The following is a 13,230-nucleotide window of genomic DNA, read 5'->3' as shown; positions in this document are numbered from 1 at the left end:
TCTCTCTCTCTCATATGAAAAAAGAAAAAATGGAGACATCCAGGTGGGAAATAAATCATGTTTATTAGTTCTTCAGTTGCAAAGAGCAACAACAGGCACCTCAGTGCCGAGGGAGACAGCAAGGTACTATTGTTCTCAGTGTTGAAAGGGAGTGACAAGGACACTGGGAGATGATTACAGTAGAAGATGTCATGCACTTCAGAGGAGCTGGGATTCTGAAAGAGAGTATGTGTAAGTGCCAATAGGGAGGGAGCACTTCATTGTCCTAAGTTGCCAGTGATGTGGGCAGAAAAAAAGCTTTCTCATGATTGAACTAGAGGAGACACCTAGGACTCAGATCAGGAGGCTGAAGGGAACTTTAGAAGTCATTGTTATACATCTTGTTCAAGAGGTCTTTATTTAAGCATTAAACAAAAATGAAGAGTTTCCTGACTCATGGGGTCCCTGGTTGGCTCAGTCAGTAGAGCATGTGACTCTTGGGGTCTTGAGATCAAACCCCATGTTGGGCATAGAACTTACCTAAAAAATAATTAATTAATTAGTTAATTAATTTCCTGACTCATTACAAGTTCAGTGGAGGCAGAGGTATAACATGGAGCAGAGCACTAATGTCTTTGGAAGACTACATTAAAAAGACAGATTTTTCTGGGGCGCCTGGGTGGCACAGTCGGTTAAAGCGTCCGACTTCAGCCAGGTCACGATCTCGCGGTCCGTGAGTTCGAGCCCCGCGTCGGGCTCTGGGCTGATGGCTCAGAGCCTGGAGCCTGTTTCCGATTCTGTGTCTCCCTCTCTCTCTGCCCCTCCCCCGTTCATGCTCTGTCTCTCTCTGTCCCAAAAATAAATAAACGTTGAAAAAAAAAAAAAAAGACAGATTTTTCTTTCCAGACAAGTGATTTCTGACGGCTCTGGCTGAGCCATTTGGTTTCAGGTATTGAACTGAACCATTTCTCAAAGTGTGGTCCCTATACCACCACGAGCAGCAGCAGCGCCTGGGAGTTTGCTAGATACAAATTCTTGAGTTCCACTCCTGAATCAGAAACTGTGGGGATGGGCTCCACAATCTATGCTTTAGCAAGATCACCAGGTAATTCTATTGCATGCTAATGTTTGAAAACCACTGATCTAAATGTAAAAATCTATGGTTGACTGAAGGGGAGAAAGAAACTAGTATTTATTGAATACCAATTATAATCCACAGGTTTTGTATACCTAATATTTAATCTTAACAAGAGCAAAGAGAGAGAGAGAGAGATGATATTATCTCATCCATTTTATTGTGGTAATATATACATATATATATGTATATATATATATACTTTTCTATTTTAATGATTTTTAAGTATACAATTCAGTGATATTAATTGCATTCACAATATTGTACAAACATCACTACTATGATCTCCAAAACTTTTTTTATCACCCCAAACAGAAACTCTGTAACCATTAAACAATAATAAGTCTCTGTTCTATGACTCCTCAGCCCTGGGTAATCTCTAATCTACTTTCTACGAAGTTGCCAATTTCCTATAAGTGGAATCATACAATATTTGTCCTTTTGTATCTGGCTTATTTCACTTAGTATAATATTTTCAAAGTTTGTCCATGTTTCATCATGTATCAGAATCTCCTTCCTTTTTATGGCTGAATATTCTCCCCCATGAATACACGACGTTCATCTGTTGATGCTACTGATGGACACTGGTTGTTTCTATCTTTTTGGTTATTGTGAATATTGCTGCAGTGAACATTGGTGTACAAGTACCTGGTTGAGTCCCTGTTTTCAATTATTTTGTGTTATCCCATTTTTAAATTACAAAACTGGGGCGCCTGGGTGGCGCAGTCGGTTAAGCGTCCGACTTCAGCCAGGTCATGATCTCGCGTTCCGTGAGTTCGAGCCCCTTGTCAGGCTCTGGGCTGATGGCTCGGAGCCTGGAGCCTGTTTCTGATTCTGTGTCTCCCTCTCTCTCTGCCCCTCGCCCGTTCATGCTCTGTCTCTCTCTGTCCCAAAAATAAATAAACGTTGAAAAAAAAAATAAAAAAAAAAATAAATTACAAAACTAAGGCTCAGGCCAAGCAAAGTGGCCACAGCTAGGCACCGGAACAACCAGGCCAGTCTGATGACCTAACTCCTGTCACCACACCCCACCACACCCCTACCACCTGTGTCACAGGCTTTACTGTGGTATGTATTACTCAGCATGTGCACATGCTCTGTGTTTTCCTAATCATTTTTCTTTCTTCCTTGAAGGATACTAGTTCCACAAATGTTTCCAGGAAAATCCTGCCAGAAATAAGCCAAATTAACCAGTCCCTGACAGAGAAATGGATGGCAGTGACAAGAGGAAGCAGTGAACATGAAATGGCTACAAGGTAGCTCTGTTTGATAAATTATAAGTCACTTGTAATTGGTTTTGAAGCCATGGTCATTTTATGCTAAATATAAGACAGAGAGGGTTTGGCTTTGCTGTGAAGGCATTTGCATTTTAACCATGATTCTCTTCCACCACCTCATAGTTTGAAGAAGTCATTGATTCACTCATCATTTATTTAACAGAACTATCTTGAGGACATATGGTTTCTCAGGCACCTTGATAGGTGAGAGATGCAGGATGAATCAAAAACACTTTGTGTCTCACAAAGCCTTCACTAAAATGGACTCTTTTTTATCTCTTCATAGTTTATACTCTGGGACTCCATAAATTTCTGTTTTCAGAAGGGAGGATTTTATTTAAATATATGTGACTTGGTAGAATCAACTATGAAGGGTTTTGGTGAGATTTATCAGCACAAATTATATCCAGAATTTGGAAGACTTGTAAGGGAGCAGTTGTCTTTATATTTATTTATTTATTTATTTATTTATTTATTTTATTTTTAAAAATGTATTTATTTTTGAGACAGAGCAGAAGCAGGGGAGGGGCAGAGAGAGAGAGAAAGAGAGGGAGAGACAAAGAATCCGAAACAGGCTCTGGGCTCTGAGCTGTGAGAGAGAGAGAGAGAGAGAGAGAGAGAGAGACAAAGAATCCGAAACAGGCTCTGGGCTCTGAGCTGTAAGCACAGAGCCTGACATAGCACTCGAACTCTCGAACTGAGAGATCATAACCTGAGCCAAACTCAGACACTTAACCAACTGAGCCACCCAGGCACCCCGAGGAGTTGTTTTTATTAATAATGATTCCATGTCTTCGGTTAAATAATTGGGCATAAGATAAAAGGAGGCCTGCTTTATAATACGCTATGACTTAACACTTGTGTTATGACTTTTACAGCGAAGTTAGGATGATATTTTCATCTCCTGCTTGTCTGACTGCAAGTTTTTTAAAGAAAAGGTAATTTTTAAATGAGATTTATCTTCATTTGAAACACTGGGGAATCTTTAGCATGAAATGTTTCAAGTCAGTCATTTTAATTTGTAAATTATGTTATCTTTGAACAAAAAGTCCAACATAGAAAACACCATAGGCTGGTATAAAATTCTTCCATTTTGTAAGGTAATTTTCTGCAAGACCACTGTAAGTTGTGATTCCTAATTCACATTGTTCACTTCCTCTGCCCTGCCCTCCTCTGTTACCTGATTGGAAGGAATGATGTGCTTTTTTTTCAAGATCTTTGTATCTGTGAGTGATCATTCTAACATTGCTTCAGTACTTAGAGGCCAAGGCAGCACTTGGCAGTTCTTTTTGTGGTGGCATCAGTAGGGAAAATAGATTCTATTTATCTTTAACTAGATTCACTACTACAGAGGAAAATCTAATTTCTCTATTTGGTTTGACACTTGGTCTGATCCAATAGTATAAACAGTTCCTTTGGGAAATGCTCTATATTTGGTCTTATATTTCTTCCCTTCGCTTTATGCTTTCCAACACTGTGCCTGGGAACTGTTAAGAGATGAACTGAGGCATATTAAAATTTTTAAGAGTTTATTTAAGCAAATACTGATTCAAACTGGGAAGCACCAAATTGGAAGTGATTAGAGCACTCCATCAACAGGAGCTAGTGGAAAGACTTATGTAGAGAAGATGCAGAAGCAAAGAAAGGAAATTAATTGATTGGCTATAGCTTAAAACATTTTTTTAAAGTTTTATTTATTAATTTTTGAGAAAGAGAGAGAGAGAATGTGCAGGAGAGGCAGAGAGACAGGGAGACTGAGAATCCCAAGCAGGCTCCGTGCCAGGAACGCAGAGCCTGATGGGGAGCTCGAAATCACAAACCATGAGATCATGACCTGAGCCAAAATTAAGAGCTGGTTGCTTAACCAACTGAGCCACCCAGGCCCCCTGATTGGCTATAGCTTAAAATGTAGTTGGCTGTTTGTGACTAGTTGTACTTTGGTTTCGATTTTATAACTGAAGTATTTACAGGCTTAGATTTTGGTTTGCATATGTAGGCCATCATGGTGATAGAGCTACCCCCAGTGTAATGGCCTCCTTGTTTAATTAATTTAACAGTGTTTAAGAGAGAAGGAGGATAAGAGCATGAAGGCTCTTAGGCTGCCCTCTGCCTTCTCTGGAGGCCAGTGCCCTACTGGTGTGTCCATAGTGGATATAACTCAGTCCAACCCTCCCCCACTAGGTCAGGTCTCATCTCTCCCTGATGAGTAGGCCCCAAGCTGCCTGACTGATTCTGAAAAGTTCTACACATCTTGTACCCCCACATGGCCAGTAGGTGGCACTCATTTAACTCATGTTGCATGTATTCCTTGCCTCTGTGCAACCCCTGGTTGTCCCATTGGTTCATTTTTTGTTTTGTTTTGTTTTGTTTTGTTTTGTTTTGTTTTGTTTTGTTTTAGTGACTCATCACTTGCATATAACACCCAGTGTTCATAATAAATGCCCTCCTTAATACCCATCACCTGTTTAGCCCAATCTCCACCCACCTCCCTCCATCAACCCTAAGTTTGTTCTCTAACGTGAAGAGTGTCTTATGGTTTGTTTCTGTCTCTCTTTTTTTTTCCTTCCCATATGTTCATCTGTTTTATTTTTTAAATTCCAAGTATGAGTGAAATCATATATTTGTTTTTCTCTGACCTCTTATTTCACTTAGCATAACATACTCTAGCTCTATACACACTTGCACATGGCAAGATTTCATTCCTGTCCCACTGATTCCTAATCCAGCTGCACTCTCAGTCACTCCTCAAGGGGACAGGAGGAACTGTTGAGTCCAACAACTTCTTGTGAGAACCAGAGAAACCCAGGGAAACTGAATGCCATGGCTTCCCACTTGCAGCCGCAACACAGTATCTTTCTAGAGTCCAAAAAAAGCATCCCTGTTCATCCCCACATATCCCAGTCAAAGGTGGAAGAAGAGAAATCAGACACTGTTTCCCTCTGCCTTCTCCCTCTCCCATTTGCTTTCTTCTTCTTGCCATCCTTCCAGGCAAGAAGTGAGGACAGGGACTCTGCCAAACAGTGTTTTCTCTTTCTCCCCTGCTCTAGCCTCAGGCTAATCCTTACTGCATATAGAATATTTTCTACACTTAGAATATTATCTTTCTAAAGTGGAAAAGTACCCTCCCAGGAATGATGAGCCTCGAGGTTTGGTCTTAAGATGCCAAAGACTGAAAAGGACAAAATATTTTAAGGGGAGATTTAAAATACTTTGTTTGAATATTTGCATAAATATTTTAGCCCTGGCATTACTCTTGACCAGTTATTCAGCAAGCATAAAGTATTTCTTGATAGAACATTACAAAAAATCATTTGACAGAATTCAAGTCTCTTCAAATATCACCAACAGAACCCAGGAAAACAGCACACCTAAACAAAGATTTGATAGTGTTTCTGAGAGGGAAGGCTAGGTTGGAATTTATCAAGAATTGGCAGTTTGGTTTAGGCCAGGTCTTTCAACATGGGAGGGGAAAGCTGGGGGCTTGATTAGGATTGGGAGAAGATACAGTGATCCAGGGTGGGTGGAAACAGCAAGGCAACAACTTTAGGCAAGAGATTCAGACAATCTTAGAGCATAAACTATCTGTTAATGCTTTCCACTGAAGAGTTAATGGGTCTTTTCAGGAAGTTCCTATAATGAACAATCAAGCCATTTGCCTGGGCTAGTGTCTTTTGAAATAGTGAAGTCATGCTAATGAAACAGTGGAATCCTAAAGTAATGTAAATGTAGATGATGGGAAGGTGTGTTGTGTGTGTTGGGGGCGGGGGTAGTTTCAGATTTTAGTGTACAGGCTGAGTGTGGGGGTAAACGTTTTCGGTTCTCAGATGTAGCCTATGAAATTTTGCCATTATTGCAACCCAAACTTGTAGCTACTCTAGCAATAATAGTAACCTACTCTCTTTTAGGAGAATATAAATTTTATAATTATTTTTGTGTGCCAAAAAAATTGATAATTTTGAAAGGAGGCAAATTGTAAGAAAAATGTTTATATATGCTATTTAATAAAATAAAGCAATAAGTATGTATGAAGTTTAGAAATATTCTTTTCTATCTGTTTATGTGTTTTGTTTTGTTTACATTTCTTGTATCCAAAGACAATCTGTAGAAACGATTTCCATTGATGTGGACTTACAAATGGCAAGAGATACCTTCGAGAAGTTGACAAAAACAGAATGGATTTCTTCCATGGTAATAGCCAATATTTACTTGAGAAATAAAGCAACAGAATTTCTTTATAGGAACCAATATGAATGCAGTTGAATTTTGTTGGGAGCTGAGTCAGAGAGACTCTGTGATAAGGGAGACGGCTAGTGTTCACAATAAGGTTACTATATTCCAGACACTATATTCCAAGCTGGCATTTACTTTCTTATTGAATGTTTAAATGTCCTGTAAATACAGTACTTTTGTTTTCAACATGAAAAACCAATGCTTGAGAGGTAAATAACCATTAGTAGACATATGAAAATAGCACTAGTTTGGGAAGTAAGATAATTTTTACCTGGACTAGGAGAATAGAAATCCTGTTCTTTCTTTTGAGATGAATGTCAAATCCAGTTAAGATGAATCTGCTACCAATTTATCCCTTATCCTATTTGGGTTACATTTTCTTTACCTTTTTGAGGGGTTCCTTATTTATGGAGTTCCTTTTTAAGCTCTATTCTAGTTAGATATTTTATGATTCTGGGTTGTGTTGGAAAATTTTCCCTCTACAAACTCAGGTTCATGTGAGTTCATGACTGAATAACAAGAGTAATAGACTGATGGGGTGCCTGGGTGGCTCAGTAGGTTGAACGTCCGACTTCAGCTCAAGTCATGATCTCAACGGCTTGTGGGTTTGGGCCCCACGTCTGCCTCTGTGCTGACAGCTCAGAGCCTGGAGCCTGCTTCAGATTCTGTGTCTCTCTCTCTCTCTGCCCCTCCCCCACTTGTGGCCTGTCTCTCTCTTAAAGATAAACATTAAAAATTTAAACAAACATTGGGGCGCCTGGGTGGCGCAGTCGGTTAAGCATCCGACTTCAGTCAGGTCACGATCTCGCGGTCCGTGAGTTCGAGCCCCGCGTCAGGCTCTGGGCTGATGGCTGGGAGCCTGGAGCCTGTTTCCGATTCTGTGTCTCCCTCTCTCTCTGCCCCACCCCCGTTCATGCTCTGTCTCTCTCTGTCCCAAAAATAAATAAAAACGTTGAAAAAAAAATTTTAAAAAAAAAATTTAAACAAACAAAAAAAGAGTAATAGACTGAGTAACAAACAGGATTAATAGACTGAGTAAATATTCCCCGTGTTTGCGAGGAGCATTTAGATGAAGAGGCTCCCTGAACAGCTAGGGATGAGGGCTTATATACCAATTAATAGGGAATAGAGAAAAGGGATTGGGGGAGAAGAGGTTTCTTTGAGAAAACTGGACTTTTCAGGGAGACAAATGGGCTTTAAGAGGGACAAATGGAAGATATGACAGCTTGTGATAATGTTTGTGTGATTTCTCATCCAAGTGCAAGTGGCTGGTCTTTACCTGGCAGTGAAACCTGCCCTCCAAGTTTCTTGGAAGGCCCCGACTTTAGTCAGATAAGGGAAGATCTGAAGTCTTCCTTCTACATCAGCTGTATTCACATGCCTTTGGTTTCAAGTCATCTTGTATATATACCATTTTGGGTCCCCACATTTGGAAGGGAAAGTAGAGTGTTCTTTAATATATAGTAGATACTTTTATTGTCAAGATGAAGAAGAATAGATGTTATCAAATATATTTTATTATTTTTTAAATGTTTATTTATTTTTGAGAGAGAGACAAAACAGAACACAAGCAGGGGAGGAACAGAGAGAGAGGGAGACAGAATCTGAAGCAGGCTCCAGGCTCTGAGCTGTCAGCACAAGGTCCATTGTGGGGTTCGAACTCACGAGCCGTGAGATCATGACCTGAGCCAACGTCGGACACCTAACCAACTGAGCCACCCAGGTGCCCCTAGAATGTATTTAAAAAATAAATTTATTTAGGTTATATGGGAGATAACTTGGGGTGCTATTCCCAGTGTGAGTTCCAAGGAACATTAGTTTCACAGAATGCTCCCTGAAAACAGGTTCTAAGTGAAACAACTTTGGATACACTGCATACTATTATGAAGCTATAATGTACATCAGTAAATCAAAGATTCTATGATGTCATACACCAAAAGAAATCTAGCTGTTTTAGCCCTATTTTTCTCAAAGTTATTTGACTTTGTGTGACATTATTTTCCTATATATGCCTACTAGCATTCCATATAAATCATGTTCTTCTGGACATCTGAAAAAAATAAATTGTAAGAACATTAATGTAATAATATGTAGTACTTTTATTGTTGCAAATATCATCTTAATCCTTCTGACATGTGGAGGTAGACACTGTTGTTAAAAGCATCTAAGATCTATTAAACAGAATAAATGATGCTAGCTGTTGTAACAAACAACTTCCAAATCTCAGTGGCTTAACACAATGAAGACTTCTTTTCACATCGTAGTCCAATGAGGGATGGAGACAGGAAACACATGCAGAGGAGGAAGAGGAAATGTTTCCCCTCCAACCATCTTAGTTTCATTGGCTGGGACCCTGCAAATTAGACTGAAAAAAGACAGATTAATGGGAGAGAAATAAACAGAAGTTTATTAATATGTGTGTGCATGCTGCATATACACTCAGTGATGAGTAACTAAAGCGTGGTTAGAACTTGGTTATATAGCATCTTAGCAAAAGAACAATAATTTTGTAAAGAGACAACATAAAGGAAAAGGAGTTTGAGCTTCTAAGGGCGCCAAAATGCAGGAAGGCAAATATCTGGGGAAGCTCATGTTAGATAAGGTCTAGATCATAAGGTTTGTTTGTGTAGACTCTTTTTCTCTTTTATTTTTAAAAATTTAATCCAAGTTAGCATATAGTGCAATAATGATTTCAGGAGTAGAATTTAGTAATTCATCCCCTGTATATAACACCCAGTGCTCATCCCCACAAGTGTCCTCCTTACTGCCCCTTGCCCATTTAGCCCATTCCCCACCCAAAACCCCTCTAGCAACCCTCCATTTGTTCCCTGTATTTAAGAGTCTCTTATGTTTTGTCCCTCTGTGTAGACTCTTTCTCAATGCCTGTTCATCTCTGCTGATAAGGTTCTTGCCCTTCTCCTGGTACAGAAGTTAGCAGCAGGAGGACACCTTTACAGGCGGAATTTATATTGTTTTCAAGTAGATAGAGGGAAGCCACAGAGCTTGTCCTGTGCCTGTTTTTTCTCACCTGCCTTCAGCTCAAAATAATCCTCATGCCGGAGTGGTATATATTTTTTTTAAGTTTATTAATTTTGAGAGAGAGAGCACAAGTGAAGGATGGGCAGAGAGAGAAAGAGAGAGAGAGAGAGAGAGAGAGAGAGAGAGAGAATCCCAAGCAGGCTCCGCACCATCAGCACAGAGACTGACATGGGGCTCGATCCCATGAACCATGAAATCATGACCTAAGCCTAGATCAGGAGTCGGACACTTAACTGACTGAGCCACCCAGGTGCCCCCAGAGTGGCATATCTTTGAGTGGTATATTCTGCTACCCTTCCCACCTCTGCATAGTTTCACTGAGGAGTGATTTGGGTTCCTTTTTTCTGGAGTTCTAGGCACTGGAGCCATGAAATCCTCCAGTAGATCTTTTGTATTCAGTTGGCAGATAAGGAAAGCGAGTATAGAAGGTTACATGAGAGGTTGCAGGGGTCATGCCTAGAAGTGATATACATATTTCATATACACATTTCATTCATATCTCATTAGCCAGAACTCAATCATATGGCCCCATATAACTGCAGGGGAGGCTGGGAAATGCCATCTTCCTGGGAGCCTAGAAGGAAAATGAAACAGTATTGGTGAGGTGAACGTATGCCATTATCTCTGCCATGTTGGATTTTAAGTCATAGATTTGGGTATGCATCTTTGATGTGTCAGTCTCTAATTGAGTCCATGATTCACACAGCATATACATGCACATGTGACTTCACTTTATTTCTTTCATGCATCCCAGTATAAAATAGGGAGGATGGCTCTCACATAATACATTAGAGGCATTTGGTATGCAAGGAGTTATGGAGTTTGAACAGAAGGTCTGAGGAAAACTAAATGATTACACCATTGGAAAATAGTGGAATGAAACCCCTAGTCCCATAGCTTGTTTTTCACTATAATCTGTACCTAATATATTCTGGGCCCTTTCCCTGATCCTTTCAACTACAGATAACTACAGGTTTTAGGGATAATCTGCTCAGAGCTCTTCCATGTCATTCTCCACACCAAGAAGCATTATCAGTTTTCCTTCTGCTCCCAGAATGTCCTGTGATGCATGATTCTAAGAACTGGAGGAGTCTGGTGGTTCCATATGCAGAAGCTGTTTGTAAAATGAGTGACCGATCTTTACGAGTCCTGAGTAAGTTTGATCAATTTTTCATTTTATCTGTACTCTCAACAATCACTGAAGTAAAAGATGGAGCAAATTTTGGATAGAAGATTTAAAAATACACAAATGTTTGGGTATGTGGTATGTGAATGTTTGAAAAGATTAACCTAACATTATTATAATCATTACTCTTATATAAAGCATGTGTAACTCTTAGACTTGGACATGGCTTTGACTTCAGAGTTTAATAACCATAGAGGATCCAGTCAAAATAAATCTATACTTGAAAACTTTTTGTTTATGTTTTAAAACTTGAGAAATTTTGGGGCAGCTGGATGGCTCAGTTAAGTGTCTGACTTTGGCTCAGGTCATGATCTCATGGTTCGCGAGTTTGAACCCCATGTTGGGCTCTGTGCTGACAGCTCAGAGTCTGGAGCCCACTTTGGATTCTATGTCTCACTCTCTCTCTGCCCTTCCCCTGCTCATGCTATGTCTCTCAAAAAAACACAAACGTTAACTTTTTTTTTTTTTTTTTTTTAATTTTTGAGAGACCCTCCACAGAACTTTAAGTGGCCGCCGTCCACATTGTAATCTAAATAAACTGCAGGTCAGTGCAACATGGCAACCCTGACAGAGGATATACCAGTTTACATTTCATCAACAAATATGAGAGCATCAGCCCACACATTTTTCTACAGTATTATTAGACTTTGATATTTGCCATTCTGAAGAAAAAAGTCTCTTAATTTGAATTTTTGTTTTCTCATTATGAATGAGATTGTGCTGGTTTTCCTATATCTCAGTTCCATTTATATATTATAGTCTGGAAACTGTCAGTTCTTCCTTCTTAACCCATTTTCCCATGTGTTGTTGTTAGTGTTTTTCTTTTTTATTTAGCTTTTTTTTTTTTTTTTTTTTTAATTTTTTTTTTCAACGTTTATTTATTTTTGGGACAGAGAGAGACAGAGCATGAACGGGGGAGGGGCAGAGAGAGAGGGAGACACAGAATCGGAAACAGGCTCCAGGCTCCGAGCCATCAGCCCAGAGCCTGATGCGGGGCTCAAACTCACGGACCGCGAGATCGTGACCTGGCTGAAGTCGGACGCTTAACCGACTGCGCCACCCAGGCGCCCCTATTTAGCTTTTATTTTAGTTTTTACTTTATTTTTTTTAATGTTTATTTTTGAGAGAGAGAAAGAGAGTTGTGAGCAGGGGAGGGACAGAGAGAGAGAGGGACAGAGTATCTGAAGCGGGCTCTGTGCTGACAGCAGCGAGTCCAATGTGGGACTTTAATCCACTAACTGTGAGATCATGACCTTGGCCGAAGTCAGATGTTCAACTGACTGAGCCAGCCAGGCACCCCTATTTTATTTTATTTTTTAAAGTTTAGCAGGCTCTGTGCTGTCAGCATGGAGCCCGGCATGGAGCTTGATCCCACAACTGTGACATCATGACCTGAGCTGAAATCAAGCTTAACTGATTAGGCCAACGAGGCGCCCATATTTAGAAGCTTTTAAATGATTAAGGCAACTAATTCTTTATCAATAATATGAATTACAAGTCTTTTTTCTCTGGGTTATTAATTTTTTTTATTTTGTGGAATTTTCACATGCATAATTATTTGAAAACATTTTAATGAAGCCTACTATGTAAACATTTTCTTATATGGTTGCTGAGTTTGGATCATATTTCAAAAAGCCTACTCCCTCTGAAATTTAAAAAAAATTTTCCCATACTCCTACTAGAATTTTTTTTTTTTAAAGTAGGCTCCATGCCCAGTGTGGGGCTTGAACTCATGACCCTGAGTTCAAGAGTCACATACTCTACTGACTGAGTCAGCCAGGTGCCCCACTTCTATTAGAATTTTTATTGGTTCATTTTTATGTTTAACTCTTCGATCCATTCAGAGTTTATCTTGATTAAGCTTTATCTTTTTCTGGAAGAGTTTTCAGTTGTTCCCATACATTCACTGAATGATCTGTTTCATTCCCACTAATATGTAATGCCACATTTATCATATACTCAAGTGTCCTGTGTATTTGTGTCCATTTATGGAATCTCTACTATGTAAGTCTGCATTTCATACATCTGGGTCATATTATTTTAATTAAATTAGCTATTTTAATATTTGATAGGTTTGTTTTCTGAGAATTATGTTTTAAAGATACGAATATCTAGGTTGGAACAAAGTAATATTAAAATATTGTTATTGAGTTAATTTAAAAAATATATCCATATATACCAGGTGTTCATAAAGTCTGAAAAGATATTTTATTTTCCTCAAATCAAAAATGTCCTTGATGACATTATATGTGTGCATGTGTGTGTATTATCATGTAAGTTTTCAGATTTTATAGATACTCTATGGAATTTTGTTTGAAAATCATGAAATCAATCACGTAGTCAAGTATTAATATGAGCTATCAACAAATTTCTTCAGAATCCTA

The 13,230-nt window shown here is 39.2% G+C and overlaps 1 protein-coding gene across 2 annotated transcripts in view; it reads left to right on the top strand.

Annotated features, from left to right (window-relative positions):
• Nucleotides 1-13,230, top strand: part of HERC6 (HECT and RLD domain containing E3 ubiquitin protein ligase family member 6) — a 63,183-nt gene that overhangs the window by 28,143 nt on the left and 21,810 nt on the right. For both annotated transcript variants that reach the window (XM_030313453.2, XM_030313452.2), the window contains exons 9-12: nt 2,249-2,370; nt 3,270-3,329; nt 6,486-6,579; nt 10,624-10,813. In XM_030313453.2, the coding sequence (XP_030169313.1) occupies nt 2,249-2,370; nt 3,270-3,329; nt 6,486-6,579; nt 10,624-10,813 (466 nt within the window). The remainder of the gene's footprint in view (nt 1-2,248; nt 2,371-3,269; nt 3,330-6,485; nt 6,580-10,623; nt 10,814-13,230) is intronic.

This window comes from Lynx canadensis, chromosome B1, assembly GCF_007474595.2.
Source record: "Lynx canadensis isolate LIC74 chromosome B1, mLynCan4.pri.v2, whole genome shotgun sequence".
In the NCBI taxonomy this organism is placed as follows: domain Eukaryota; kingdom Metazoa; phylum Chordata; class Mammalia; order Carnivora; family Felidae; genus Lynx; species Lynx canadensis.
Note: the sequence above shows the minus strand (reverse complement) of the source record. Positions and strands in the feature narration are given on the sequence as shown.